The 16013-nt window shown below is 35.6% G+C and overlaps 2 protein-coding genes across 5 annotated transcripts; one reads left to right on the forward strand and one right to left on the reverse strand.

Moving 5' to 3' along the window:
- Positions 1-138: 138 nt before the first annotated feature.
- On the forward strand, positions 139-3437 carry LOC105234058 (probable RNA-binding protein 19). The gene is made up of 5 exons (XM_011216275.4): positions 139-297; positions 359-1786; positions 1860-2695; positions 2758-2874; positions 2939-3437. The coding sequence occupies exons 1-5, from the start codon at positions 262-264 to the stop codon at positions 3255-3257; spliced, it is 2736 nt and encodes a 911-aa protein (XP_011214577.2). The 5' UTR covers positions 139-261; the 3' UTR covers positions 3258-3437.
- Positions 3299-15592, reverse strand: LOC105234057 (active breakpoint cluster region-related protein). Of its 4 annotated transcripts, XM_011216267.3 has the most exons (14): positions 15403-15592; positions 14116-14616; positions 9867-10540; positions 9188-9806; positions 8811-9094; positions 8620-8740; positions 8044-8064; positions 7581-7679; positions 6510-7523; positions 6048-6431; positions 5809-5978; positions 5609-5748; positions 5293-5542; positions 3299-5185 (listed from the first exon to the last, which is right to left on the reverse strand). In XM_011216267.3, the coding sequence occupies exons 2-14, from the start codon at positions 14434-14436 to the stop codon at positions 4996-4998; spliced, it is 4287 nt and encodes a 1428-aa protein (XP_011214569.2). In that variant the 5' UTR covers positions 14437-14616; positions 15403-15592; the 3' UTR covers positions 3299-4995. The 4 variants fall into 4 exon arrangements, with proteins under 4 accessions (XP_011214569.2, XP_049310515.1, XP_011214575.2 ...); XM_049454558.1 differs by lacking the exon at positions 8044-8064; XM_011216273.4 differs by lacking the exons at positions 14116-14616; positions 15403-15592 and adding an exon at positions 12357-13331.
- Between the last annotated feature and the right edge of the window lie 421 nt (positions 15593-16013).

A 16013-nucleotide genomic window follows, 5' to 3' on the forward strand; every position in this document is an offset into this window, starting at 1 on the left:
GTTTATGTATTTTCGTATGAATAAAAAATGTTTTTATTTGTGTATAGATATGAAATGCCTTATTTAAAATGAACAGGATAATTTACTTCCCACTCGGAGAAAAGTCTTGTCCATTCTTTATACAATTTTAAAGAAAAGTATTGGCAACACTAAATTGTGACATTTCATTTCACGTGCGGTGCATAATATAAACAATGCGGTTTTTGCTTATTTTATTTGTACTTTAAATTTAAAATATTTGATTTAAAAATTGAAGAGAAAATGTCACGAATTATAGTAAAGCAGTTACCAAAGAATGTAAGTATGCAATAAGATATTAAATGAGTATGTTAATCCTGTAATATACTTGCTATGTTAGATCAGCGAAGAAAAGCTGCGCACTATCTTTGGTACGAAGGGTACAATCACGGATATGCAGCTCAAATATACACCAGACGGAAAATTCCGCCAGTTCTGCTTTATCGGATATCGTAGTGAAGAAGAGGCACAAGAAGCTATAAAATACTTCAATAACATATGTATTCAAACAAGCCGTATCAAGGTCGAAGTGTGTGCTGCGCTTGGCAGTGAGGATAAGCCGCTAGCACGCAGCAAAAATGCTCGAAAAGCTGAGACACAGAATATGCAAAAAGAATTACAAAAGGAAAAGGATGACAAAAATAACAAAAAAAAAGCGTCCAATGTGGTGGATGAAATTATAAGTAAACATAAGGATGATCCTGATTTTCAAGAATTCATGAGTGCACACGATAAGAAGCGCACTTTATGGGCAAATGACGCCGGAGAAGCTTCACAACCTCCCGAGCAAGATGAAAATACAACTGAGGAGGAAATCCGTACAGAGGCGAAAGGAACTGAGTGTGTCGAAGGTGAGGATGAGAACAGTAATGAAGCTGAAGATGGTGATGAAGATGAAGGAAAATTAGCAGAAAAGCCAATCAGTGATCTTGATTACATGAAAAACCTTATGGCAAAATCAACGAATGCGAATCACAAAAAAGATAAAACGAAAGCTGGACTTGATTTGTTTACTATTAAAATACACAATGTTCCTTACAAGGCGAAACGCCAAGAGATCTTGAAATTTTTTAAACCGTTAAAACCATATTCTGTACGGCTACCTACAAATGTTCATGGTTTCTGCTATGTCGGCTTTAAAACGGAAAAGGAAATGGTAAAAGCCATGCTTAAAAATAAAAGTTTCATAAAAGGAAAACAAGTGTTTTTTTCCGATTTCACCGAGAAAAACAAAATTACAAAATCGAAAGGAGAGAAGGGGGAGAAAACAACGGATCTTCATAAATTAAAACCAACAAACCCGAAATGGGCTCAGCAAGAACAGAGTACACAAAATGAAGAAGGAATAGCTGAATCGGGTCGTATTTTCTTCCGTAACTTGGCTTACACAGTTACAGAAGATGATCTTCAAAATTTGTTTGAAAAATTCGGACCCATTGCTGAGATTAATGTGCCCGTAGATACCATAACTCGTCAAATAAAGGGTTTTGGCACAGTCACATTCGTTATGCCAGAACACGCCTTGCAAGCTTTTAACAAATTGGATGGCACCGATTTTCACGGTCGGCTATTACATCTAATACCAGGAAAAAGCAGGGATGACGACCCAAAAAGTGATGAAAATGACCCAGCTCTGTCGTTTAAACAAAAGAAAGCTTTAAAGCTGAAGAAATCAGCGCAACAGAGTGGCAATTGGAATACATTATTTTTAGGTGCAAATGCGGTGGCGGAAATTTTAGCTAAACGTTTCTCCACCACTAAAGAAAAGGTAACATACTCTTATTTATACTCCAATATTTATTTCCTCTTATGTTGTTTTTTCTTTATTTTATATACTTTAGGTTTTAGACACAAGTGAGGGCGGTTCCAGTGCGGCGGTACGTATTGCCTTAGGAGAAACACAAATTGTCATTGAAATGAAAAATTTCCTTGAAGAGAACGGAGTGCGGCTGAGTGTTTTTGATGCCCCTACAGTGAAACGTTCTAAAACAATTATCTTAGCGAAAAATTTACCAGCTGATACGACAGTGACAGAATTAACGCCAATATTCGCGAAATTTGGCCCAATCGGGCGACTCGTTTTGCCACCCAGTGGTGTCACCGCACTGATAGAGTTTTGTGACCCATCAGAGGCGAAACACGCTTTCAAAAAATTAGCGTATAGCAAATTTAAAAATGTGCCATTATACTTGGAGTGGGCGCCGGAACAAACTTTCACAACAACGTTAAATGGAGAACCTATTATTCCAAAACAAGAGGAAGAAGCAAACAGTCATAATGAAACGATAACACAGGAAGCATTAAAAACTGAATCAACAACACAATTAAATGCCGATGAAAACCTCGAAAGCAAAACAGCTGAAGATGAAAACTCTAATATTGAGGAAGACTTAATGGACGAAGCTCCTGAACCAAATACAACACTGTTTCTTCGTAATTTAAATTTCAAAACCGTCCCAGATACGATACAAAATCATTTCAAGCACTTAGGACCAATACACACTGTAGAAATAGCAAAGCGGAAAGATCCTAAAAATCCACGTATTCAAGCTTCAATGGGTTATGGTTTCATCCAATTTAAATTGGCTGCAACAACAGAGAAAGCTCTAAAGGAAATGCAATTCACACAAATCGACGGCAATCAGGTGGAACTAAAGCGGAGCGATCGAATACTAAAGTAAGTAATACGAAATCTTTACAGTTTTTAGCAATTCAATAATGTTGTTTTTTCATATTTAGAACTGCGTCTAATGTGCCTCGTAAACATTTGGTGAAAACACAACAAACAGGCACAAAAATGCTTGTACGCAATATACCTTTCCAGGCGAAAGAAAAGGAAGTCCGCGAAATCTTCAAGTAAGTATAACAAACATTTGCATGAATACGAATACTCTAATGAAATCCTTTCATCGTTCTATAGGGCGTTTGGTGAATTGCGTTCTGTTCGTTTACCAAAGAAAATGACGCCGGGCGCAGACTCACATCGTGGTTTCGGTTTTGTGGATTTCATTACAAAAAGTGACGCCAAAAAGGCATTCGAAGCGCTTAGCCAAAGTACGCATTTATACGGCAGACGATTGGTGCTGGAATGGGCATCTCTCAATGACGACGATGTGGAAGAAATACGCAAACGTACCGCAACTGAGTACTATGCCAGTACAAATAATGTCAAACGAAGTAGAAAATCTGTGTTCAATACTAGCGAACAGTTGGAGGATGCTGGTGACGATGACGAATAAACCGAAGGGAATAAAATTCACAATAAAATTACTTTAATAAGTATGTTTAATAATAATATATTTGTTTTTGTATAACTGCACTACAAAATACATATATTCGTATTTAGATAAACTATAAAGTAAATAAGCATCATATAATTTTACATACAGGTAAAAAATAAATTAAATTGTTTTAGCCTACGTCATTTTTTTTTATTTATTTTGAATTAATATATTTCTTCGCATCCTTTCAAAAGGGTCGATAAGTAACCATTATAAGGTAAAAATGTAAGCGACCACAGACTAAGTCATTGTAGTACATTCATTGCTTAAAAATTATTGAAACTAATAACGCTAGATGATTGCCGGAAAAATGGAAGTGTTTTAGTTGAACAGCAGTATATTAAGGAAAAAGGATAATTAACGGTGGTGTCGAAATGTACACACTCATTGACTTTGAAGTATTTAAACAACCTAATATGGCAACTGTTCAGATCGCTGTTTTTCAATACATATACGATTACTATTGGTGTTGTTGTAACAACGTAAAACTGTTTAGAGAAATGCTATTGAGGTGACAAGTCTGACCGGCTATATATCCTCCGTTTACTCATGTAGACCCGACTTGTGTGGAATTTTAAGTTTATTATGGAAACATAATAAATAACAACATGGTTTTAGAAATCAACTAAATTTAAGCTAATTCTTGAATACTTTCAATTAATGTTTTCAGCATTACATATTCATTAACGTTTATTACCAGGGACCGGTTAAAAACTCATTTAACTTAATTCAAATATTAAAATTAACAGTGTAAATGAAACATAGCACTGTAAAATACATTTTAACTGTAGAAACTCCTTATTTTCGAAGTAGAGTAATGAAATAAGTATTTATAACATGGAGTACACGAAGATAATTGAGTCTGGTAATATGTTACATGTTGAATCATCTGCTATATTTATGGACAGGAAAGTTAACATTAATTTTCCTCAAATTACGATACTTGCAACATCATTATAATTTATCATTTACACAGGGGTAAACAACAGGATTCCAGCGTTATAGTTTTTTTTGTTTTTTTTTTTTTTTGATAATGAAAATTATTAGTAATAATTGATAAACATTACGAAACGCTTAATGAGCAGCTAAATGTATTCCTGTTTAAGTATTGTATTAAAGTGTATATGTTCTATTGTATTGTTTTTGTAAACTGACAAAATTTTAAATTTTGTCTAACTTTTAATAAGCTTCTGTGATAGTACAAGCTGTGCAAATCTATGGTATGGAGCAGTGTAGATAGATATATTTATAATATTTCGATACTTCCAGCATCATTAGAGTGCGTTTAAATCAATTCTTTTGTTTTGTTTCATTTGTTAATATTGTATATGTATCGACTATAAAAATTATATTTTTCGGCGCACATCTGCCAAAAATTCTCTCTTGCTGCATACACCCTAGGGAAATTTTTATGCGCCATACAATTGCAATGTTCTTAATTTCTTTGATTCATTTTTTTTGCAATATTTCGTCAACTCTTCCGCTTCTTTCACCATCTGCGCAATAGCGAAGTGTCGGCGTTTGCACCGTTTTGCATATGCCTGTATAAATACAATGGAAGCTACGTAGTTATAAGAATAATTTCTCTCACGCAGGTTATGCGTATGCATACAAAGGCCTTTTGCTTGCTACAAAAATATATGCATTTTACAATATTTCTGATTAGTCACTTTCACTTTGCCTATGAGTTAATATTTTAATCCTTTTTAATACGCGCCTGCAGGAAGCAATAGAGTATGCCTGCTTGGGCCATGACATCTACGGTACTGGAGGCTAGCAAGTCTTTCTGTTTAGCTTGCGTTTGACCGGGCCGCAGTAACGTTGGACCGAAGACCATAGCTAAATTGTGCAGGGACATTTTGTTGTCGGCCTCCTGATGATGTACCCTAAAATTGAAGAACACAAACAATTATTGAGAAGACCTTTTTGCTTCTACCGTTCTATGTATTTTATATACATGTTTAAATATTGTTTTCAAACTAACTGTACATACCGAATTAAGTGATCCAATATATGATTTATAGATGCTTTATTCGCCTGTGGCAGTTCTTCAAATACTTTTATGAGTTCATTTATACGCGCTGTCTCGTTGTTGTTGCTGAAAGCGCTGAACGTTTCAAAAAATTTCGGATAGAGAGCATCGGTAAATAATGCCTCGGGTAACTCTCGCAGATATGACTTCAAAATACCCGTAACTGAGTGTATATCCACATCTTTCAGCAGCTGTTCGGCCTCATAGGCATCTTAGAAGAAAAGCAAACATAATTAGTAATAGTTTTCAATAAAATTGCAGATTACAGATCACATACTGGTTTCGAAAGACTTCTTCAATTTGGCCAAATCGGAAGCGGAGCCACTCACGCGATAAATGCCCACTTCAGACATGCCGCGTCGTTCTACTTCACGGATGCAGGCACTGATAATGAATGGAATGTCTCGCTTCTCACGCCTGTGTGAAGTGCGAAATCATTATACTGAAATATAACTGAGCGCAATGCTTCCTACTTACTTTAAAATTTGACTCATTTTGGCACCAAAGAGCGCACCCGGCTTTGAAGTTGGCACACGTCGTAAAGTCACTTCGCCGGGTACAAATCGCAGTGTGGTATTCAGCGTTATGGTCTCGCCAAGTTTTAGTATACGCGGCAATGGCGTTTCCTGCAACCAACTACGACTAAGCTGTAATGAAGTTCGAAGCAAACATATGAAGTAAATTTTCTGAATAACCTAATTGCTTTTATGACTTACTTTTAAGACGTGCTTGGCTCGTAACTTAGGACGTTCATGCGCTTCATACAACAAAATTCGTACATTCTGGCTGCCCTCAAGCTCTAATACAAAACTTTCATTCCAAAGTGGGCTCAGGCTACGACACACCATTTTCGTGGTGGCTTTGCGGAAATAGTGGCCATACGAATCCACTTCTATGCAAATGTACAAATCGGCAGGCTGGTCAAGACCCGTCAGTCCGTGCACTGTCATATGCAGATCACCAACTAGTAGACTCTCGTCATTGGTATTTCGCATCAGATATGAACCCATTTCAGTCTTCATACCTTTCTGCATGGCAACGATAAAAGCGTGCACCTCCAAAGCGTTTATTGTGTTCGCTCCAGGTATGTTGCAGGTTTGCTAGAATGCAATAAAAGCCAAATTTAAAATATCAAATAGAAATGTGTAAAAAAACAAGTACATTTGTACTCTGCTAACCTTCAGCGACAGTATAGATTCAATCCACTGCGTGCGCTCGAAATCAGAACTCAAGAAAAATGTTATTGTTTTATTGGTTGCTTTATTGGCAATGCGGAAGACTAAATTCGGCGAGGCCAATACCAGCTGCGACTCTAAGTCAGCCAATTTGCGGCGATATTTATCACCCGAACGCAAACCATTGGACTTTCGTCCTTTATCGTCCTTCTCTTCGAGCAATAATTGATCACGTACTGTGCACGCTTGCGTTTTCAGTTGCAATATATTTGCAGGACTAGATTCTTTGAGGTCAGCACTGGCGTCTGCCTCTTCGAACACCACAACATCTTTCAGCGGTATAAACCACTTCAGCTCATAGTCTATTCGGTCACGTCCGGATGCCTTGTACTTGGCACATGCGATCACATCATTGAACAAGAAGAGATGCCGCAACTTACGATGCCCATCCACTAGTTCAACAATGAACGAATTCTTCACCATGCGTCTCAGATTTTTATTCGATTCGGTAGACAAACGCTGATTCACCACATTGAACTGCTTCAAGAACAAGTGTATGGTCTTCTGTGCCTGTCGCAATGGCTGATGATCCGGATGATTGGGTGGTGTTTCGCGCAACAAGTCATTGAAAACTAAAGCATTGATTTGTACACGCGCCACGGGCTTATGCAACAAATCCTCCAGGGTAAGCGACTGTTCGGTATGTAAATTCACGACAATCGTTGAGACAATTTGTTTGAATTGTGGATTATTTGCGCTGCACTTCTTCACTGTATCAATTGCCTGGCCGTAGTTGTGCAGGAAAGCACTATACAAGTTAAAACTGTCTGCGAGACGTTTGAAGGGTTCACCAATAAGTACGTCTCCTCCTTCGTGCGCCGCTATCGTTTTCAAATCGTTTAGAAATTGTGTGTGCACATCATAAAGTTCGTCGATTTTAAAAAATATCGTATTCTCCTCTTCCTCCTTGATCACAGGCTGTGATGTACCCAGTGTGGCATGAATTGCTCTCTTATACTGCGAAAAATAATAATTAATATGGTTATATGTTAATTTAGTAAATAAATACCACACCTGTATCATTTTGTTGAGGCATTCCACGTATATGGTTTCACTTTGTATAATACTACTCAATATAGAGCGTATTTTAGCGCCTCGTGCGTTGCCAGAGACCTAGAAAAGTGAAGAGCAAGTTTCGTATTACCTACGTATGAACTAGTACATTATAGTTTACTGTGCTTTTGTTTATATTTCTGCAGTTATTATAATCGTAACATGAAGAGGAAGTTTAGATTATCACAACAGCTCTCACCAGCTCTTTTGAATCAACTTTATTAATAAATGAAATGCCTTTTATATTCAACTTAACCAGTCGAGAGTGATTTACTAATTTAAAATTTTAAATTTCAGTCAGTACTTTTTTGAAAATGATTATATTATTGTTTTGTTTTTCAAGTGAGAATGAGAAAGTTACTTATGTATTAAGCATATCTATTAATTATGGCTATAATCAAAATTATACACATTAAATACTCACTAGTATTGCTGAAACTAAATTCTGTTGGGGAAAAATTTTAGAAATAAAATGGTAAATCCACAGTTAGTAAGTGTAAAGAAATAATGTTTACATGTTAAAAATATTTCAATTTTAGTACAGTAAGTATATGTTCCAAAAATACTAGATCAAAAAATTGATGTGTTGGATGTTATATTCAAGTTAGTAGGAATAAATAGAAAAGTAAATGCTGCGCCGGATTTGCCTTTAGATGAAATTATTTCTCTAAATTATAACACAAAACAAAAAATAACTATTAATATTGCAAGTTTCGAGTATACGCGGTTATCATAATAAGTCTCCATAGGTTTCGAATTTTCTGTTTACTGTAATTGTTTAGTTATGTACAGTCAAAGGGTGAATGTGCATTAATTTGAAGGTATTGGTTAAACATGTATCTATCTATATTTCTAAAATCAATATTCGATCATTTTTGGAACATATATTTTAATAACAACTAATACATGTCCCGGTATGTAAGTAAAAATATGTATATATATGAGGAAATATGATGTGAACTTTCCATTTCATAATATGAATGTGAACAGAAATGATTACCTTGCGTAAAGCACTAGGGGTTTGGGAATTTTGCTCGTCGTGAGAAATAGTTCGCATTATTGGTGGCCCCTCGTACTCTCCATCGCTGTCCAAAGAGCTTGAACGTGTTTCATTGCTTTGACTACATCAAAATAATATTTGGTGTTATTATGATATACGGTACTTGGTAGGGTTATGTCATTTTTACTTACTGCAGAAAATAATCAATGTTCACATAATTTGAGCTGCGTCCAGGTGATTCAGGGTCTGTCACACTCGCTTGACTGCTTAGGTGTGTAGCAGAACCGATTGGAAGCGTACTGCCTGGTGTGGAGAGGTCATCGCGACTAGACGATGAACCGTTGCCGCCTGGTTTGATGTAAACATATTCACCTTCGCCGTTATCCAGCGGTACTGTGTCATAATACGGTTCATTGTCCACTGCAACCTTTGCACAATCAGAGCCCAAAGATGAAACTGATTCGTAGCTTTTAATCTGGTAAAAAAATGGTTCAATAACAAATGTTTATGCAATTTACTAATAGATAATTATCAAATAAGAACCTGACCCAACAAATTTTTTACTCACAATTTCAGATATGCCTTGTGATGCTAGGGATTCCTTTGAGCCCACAACTTGAGTTTGGCTATTTTCTGCGTCAGCCGCTTGAAGTGAATAATGTGATTTCTTTTCCAAGCTATTTGTTGAAGAACTATCTGCTACAGCTAGCTTTGAAGGTTTACTCAAGCTTCCGGTGGGTGATACACCCACCGCAGTGCCACTGGTACGACCACCTGTAACGTTTCGGTTTTGTATAGAAACTGTTCGTCCCAAACTGCCAGTAGGGCTTTGTGTTATTGCCATATCCGACCGCTTCGTTTTTTCAAGGCTTTCCGATTTGCCAACTTTACGTCCCAATTCTTCCATCAAATCAGGTGGATTAAATTTCCCCAAATCCGATGTCGTTTTCCTGTTGGATGTAAGCGCCTTACCTTCCATAGATTCTGGTGATTTTTGCCGCAAAATGGCTGATGGTTTTAAATTGCGTTCAAGTGAATTACCAGGACTATCAGATGAAGACAAATTGCCAGATGCGCTAGGTAAGGGCATACTGCTACCAATATAAGGTGTATCGCGTTTTGGAGACGACGAAAGTTGACCAGGTATTGTGGGTGGCTCGACGCGTCGGATATTCTTGGGAGGCGGTCTGAAAAAAATGAAATATAAAGTAATAACTTTAACTTAGTGTAATGCAAATAATTCATACCTTGGCGGCATTTTCTTTTTATTGTCGGCATGTGCTGCATACGAAGAAGCTGACATTGAAGGCGATGTTAATGCAGGGGATAATGGTGGCGCTGTCGGTTCAACTTTGGTTGAAGTTTTACGTTCGAAACTACTCAGAGTTGGAGTCGTTGTGCTCTGCACTGACTCACTTCCTTCCAGTCCACTATCCAAGTCGGCATCCATATTCGTTTTGCTCTCTTTCACCTCGATTACAGTGACAAAGTGTGATGCCTTCTGTGCATTTGTTTTTAATGGTTTCTGTACAGTTTCTGCAGAAGGTGCTATTTCAGATTCTTCAATATCTTCCAATGGTAAGTGACGATTCGCGTCATTATCGCTAGTTGTAGAATTTGTTCCAAACGAAGCAGCCAACTCATTTATACATTTATGTAGTGCACCATTCTCGTTTTGCTGACGAGCATCCTTTTCAGTGCCCATATCTTTGTCTTCTTGTTCAAAACTTTGTTTTCCACTGGTATTTTTGGTGCTGCCGGCACCGGTTTCAGCAGATCCCGAGTTGATTTTGGAAATGCTACCAGTGTTGATACTACTGCCGCTGACACCCTCAACATATTTGTTGTCTGTATTGAGTGAATATCTGTTGTTTTTGTCTTTGTTATCATTGCTGGCTTCACGTAAATTTAAACTAGATTTCTGCAAAACAAAATTGTAATTAACGAAAATATTTAAGTTTAGAACAAATTTTTGTCTAAAAGTAACTACAAACACCTATTTTGTGAAATTATTATGGAATAATATATTTTTCTGCAGAGGTCAAAGTTAAGAACAAAAAGTTTATATAAATTTGATCATCATATCACAGTATAACAAATACATAATAATTTATATTCTATCAAAATAAAAATTGATTAACAAAACTAAACACATTTTTTTAATTTATTTTAATACAATAACCATGAAAATTTTGGCAAATGATGCAGATAGGATCTTGTTTTGTCTTATGGTAAACTGCGGAAGTGGCTTTAACCTTGTAGAACTCCCCAATTTGTCCAATAACAATTGAATGCATTCATAATATGAATTACATATGTTTGTGAATACAATAGAAAAAAATCAACTTAATTGAGTTCTCCATCCCAACAAGTTGTTGACTCTTTATCCACAGCTTTTACTTATAAAATAATTTCAAGCTCTGGAATATGTTTCCATATACTCTGCTGTGCTCTAAGCAACTTAGTGGATATACTATGCGCATGCTATCAGTTGCACTTAAGCCATAGTGTCCGACATGAGAAGCCAAGTATAAAAGATAGCTTATGCATTGGAGTGTAAACAAATAAAATTTAAAAAAGCCCTCATAAAAGATTTTTTTATATAGAAATTTAGCGTGGTCACTCGGCACACCTAAATAACTAAGTATGGAATTAAAAAGCAAAACGAAATAACGAGGAATAAACGAAACTCTATTGAAAATGAATTTTTATAAAATGATTAAATGCAGCACACGAATTTGCAATGAAGATGGCAGGGGTATTGACAGCTAGTACGGGGGCTAACTATTACAACTAACCGTGATCAGTATTAAATATTCGTGTATCTTTAAGTACATATGAATAGGAATGTATGTGAGAATTATGTATGTCTACAATGATCATGTGAAATAAGTATATTACTTTGTTCAATGTGCATGCCATAACTACCTTTTACAAGGAACGAAAAATACACGTTAAATACTTATGTATACTGACACATTTGAATGTATACATATGTAGACACGTAAGTGTAATATAATATATAAATGCACGCGATGATGTATAAAATCATCAAAGTTAAAATAATGCAATAAAAGTTAATTAATGATAAGCTTTAGTATTTTAAGAACTTTTGAAAGTAGTAATGATCACACACATATATACTTATGAATGCTTAAAGAAATCTTGCACTAATTAAAAGAGCGCAGGATTAAGTCATCACGCTTTTTAAGCCGGGTGTCGATTAATATCTTCAATTCAATCAGGAATCCTTATTTTGGACAAATCTAATTGTGATGAAGACATATGGCAAGACAAATTAATACTCAAATAAGCAATATGTAAACTATTCTATGAATGAGTGAGCAAGTATTGGCGTTTATTAAATGCTAACGATATTGTGATTCACAAAGCGAGCAAGTGACTGGTTGAATGTGGCGGCTAAATACCGACACTGGCGTTGAAACGCCTATGAATATCGTACAAATACATGGTAGTATATCAGTACACACTCATACATTTCAAAGTACCTATATTTGACGTTCAAAACAAAGATAGTGAAATAAATATATATGTACATATGTATGGACATGTACATATATAGTCTATAATTTATATGAACTGAAAAAAGTATTGTTACAAACGATTTTACTTTTTTATGCCCTCTTCTACATTGCAAGTACTTAACGTAATATCTTTTTCATTCTAAGATAGTAGTAACATTTATTTTCCCTTGAAAGAATCGATTCAAAGTTTACCCCTCTTGTCCACAGTTTAAATTTTTCCTTGAAGGATGACATTGCAGCAGCTGCACGGTACAAACACTATGACTAGTATATGATTTAAAAGTAGGCGTCTTTATCTTTGTATGCGTTTTCGATGAGATTTTTATTTAACTTTTATTTTTATTGGTTACTTTCTGTTTCTTGTTTTCCGTAATATTAGGGAGTTGGCTTTGCACTTTGTGTTTATATCTCTCGTTTCGAGTGGTAGATGCGCACCGAACGATTCACCCACACACAATTACACGTCCAGCGACACTGCAAGTTTCATTGCCCAACGCACTTCGCCCCTCAACAAAAACTAAATTGGTGAGTTAAAAGTCACTGTTGGCGTTGCAACACGCGCTTTTACGTAATTTCTGGATTTCTCTCACTTCTTACTACGTCACGTTGTTTTCATAATCGAGTTTTTGTTGCCATTACACTTTTTTTGTTTTTGCCCGTTGGCGGCTGACAGAAGTTGCAAATGCACCGAGAGCCTCTTAAAGTTTTCCAATTTAAGGAGCACTACCTAGCGCACCATGGGGCTGGAAACCTTTTAAGCAAACAGGAGTGCGTTTCCGTACGCTTTTGTAGGAGTCAGTGTTTGCGATTAGTGCCTTCTTATAGATAAAACTACCGAATATGTGATATGCTATGTATTAGTTTTTGGAAAAGTTCTCTGTGTCTTAAAAACTATAGAAACGTTTTCTGTAAATACGCGCTTCGTGTTTGCCTTTCGCCTACGTTGCAGACTATTGCGCTACTACTACAATACTCTTTTTTGTGGTGGCATGGAGTGTGGGCAGCGTCGGGTGGCTGATCTCCAGTGCTGAGTGAGTGTCGTGATTGTGGCACTGGTGGGCGATAGCTGCTTACGCGTTTGTTGTGATAAGATAACAAACTTCTTTTGCCATTTTTCATTCGTCGTTGTAGTGAAATCGCACCGTTATTGCTTCTGCTGCTTGTGCGCGACTGCGACAACTTTTTACTAACCTTTTTAGCGAAAAATATCAGCTAAACAATATTATATTTTTAGCGTTTGCGGTTTTTACTTACTACTTTTATTTGGAATTTTTCATTTTTGCTTTGCCTTGCCTTCGGTTAAGTAAATGGTTGTTCCAGCAATATAAAGGGGACAAGTGCTTGGTGTTGATAAGGAAATATTCTCTGTATAAATCACTTGCTCATATTTTCTGCTTTCCTATTTTTGCCAGTTTACTTGAATCCAACAAGGGTTAGAGTATGTAAACCAACATTGAAGAAGTTCATATTTCTACAAGTCCTAATCTCAATTTCTTATAATGACTAGTAGTTTTCACGGGTAATATATTTTATAAAATACATGTGGAGAATTACAATTCTGTTATTTTAGATTTGTTATATATACAGTTTTTAAATATTGCAGTAGGGTTTTTCAAATTTAACGAATAATATGTGAAAATATTCGTTAGATTTGAACTTCTAGCTTGACAGAAGCCAAAAAATAAGCAGTATACCTTTAAGATTCTCTTCGTATCTAATAAAAATCATATAATAGATTTGATGTTCTGAGCCTGAGGAATTTGAGAAATTAGTATGCATTATTAATCAAACTCTACCCCGTTTTTACTATTAGATCATAAAATGGTACTGTAGAAACTGTTTAGAATTTACAATTTTTGAAGTTCTTATAATTTAACATAGTGATGTCCACATTTTGGGTATATGTATGTATACTTAACATATCATATTTTTGTATAATAAATGTTCTTACCGATATATTAATTGCACAAGCATCCTCTCCACTAAGCTGGTTTGCATCAGTATCGGTTTGCAGTGTTGTATTAGATGTGGTAGCAGCTTCGAACAAAGAAGTTGGATCTCCTCCAGATTCACGAAACTTTTCAACGTCTGACAGTAAGCGCTCCAAATATTCGACATAAAGTTGCTCTTGCTCCAATTCTTTTGTCAATTCAACAATTTTTAACTTGTGTCGTTCTAAGCTAGCTCTCACATCTTGCTCCCACGCATCTGATAGTGAACTCTGTGGAAAACGTTGCATCCACAATCGTTGGAAATCATTAAATACACTCATTTTACTATTTTCGTAGACTTTAGAAATTATTTTATTTTTCTCTTTTTTGAATTGTTAACCAAAATTTTAATTTATTTCTGTAACAAATTATTTGCAAATCGTTACAGTATTTACAATGTCAGTGCTTGTTGTTGGCCTTGCATCTCTTGCATGTCGGTCTGTGCATCATACTGCTGCAATCTATTCAAATATATATCTCCATACGTAAACAAAATAATATATTTTTTTTACAACCGAAGTGTTGTATATAGGTATAGGTGCTCATATACTCTTACAAACATATGTTTGACTGCAAACATAAGAAAGATGATATGCCACGCATAAGTCATAACAATGCAGCCAAAGTCTTCTTACAAGTTTTCTTTCTTTTTCAATGACGCCCACATGTAGTCTAGCAAAAGTTGATTGCAAAGTGGTCGCAGATGCTGCGTTTCGCTTATTGACCACTGTATTGCAAATACATCCAACAAACTACATGCAATCAACCCTAAACTGTTTAGTTTACTAATTTATATAAAAGTTCACTGCCACTTTCTATGCGCCCTCCTCTACAGTAAAAGTGAAAATACGAAAAATATAAAACACAACAAATTTCTTTCTAAAGTAACTCTACACCCATTTTTAGAGAACTAATATATACCTAGGTAAATGCACTTATAGAAAGGGGTATTTTCTTGCACGTCTTGTACGGTTCCTACTGAAAACCAGAAGCCATGTATTTCTTAATTTATTTGTTGTGCTAATTATCGTAAAGCGCTTATGTTTCTATTACATTATTTGTATCATGTCTAGTTGTAAATAGAAAAAAATTAAAGCCCGAAGTACGACTCAATCGAAATGCAAATTGCCAACCACGATGAACGGTTCCAGCCACCGAATGAACGAATGGTTGGCTTTGCTTTGTGTTACTCTTCGCCGACTTTTGCTTAGCACCCCGTTTTCACACACATTTAGCAAAGCACATACCGAATTTCTTCACATTTTTTGCACTTTTTCGAATAATCTTTCACTTATTTTTTATAGCAATTCGATTATATTTGACACTCTATTATTTCCAATAGCTGATTGAAAATCAAAGAAATAACTTAAAAAAGTAAGACACTCCCGTGAAATACGCAACTGAATGCATTCGCTTCCGTATCTATTGTTTTGTTGTTGTGGTACATCACAGAGATGCATTCGAAAGTAGTAGGATCACAGGTGAAAAGACCGGTTACTGAAATCGATACTTTTTGCCGATATCAAAATAGTGATGATGTTTCTGATCTTCAAGAGCAGGTATTCATAAATCTGGATTGTGGTAACCCGATTTTCTTTGGTTATTTCTTTAAATCAATACTTAATTATTAAATTAATTAAATTTATTCTTGAAGAACTAAATCACTTGAACGATTCTGTCGGTAAGAAATTCAATATATTGGTAAAAACAAGCTAGGTGTTTGCAAAAGATGTCCCTATAAGATGTCTATTACGATAGCGGTATATTGAACTTTTTTTTAAATATAGTAATCTTGGGTTATACTTACAGAAATTTGTATATATTCGTTGAATTCAATGATTCTTTTAAACATTCTTAG

Source organism: Bactrocera dorsalis, chromosome 4 (assembly GCF_023373825.1).
Source record: "Bactrocera dorsalis isolate Fly_Bdor chromosome 4, ASM2337382v1, whole genome shotgun sequence".
Lineage (NCBI taxonomy): Eukaryota > Metazoa > Arthropoda > Insecta > Diptera > Tephritidae > Bactrocera > Bactrocera dorsalis.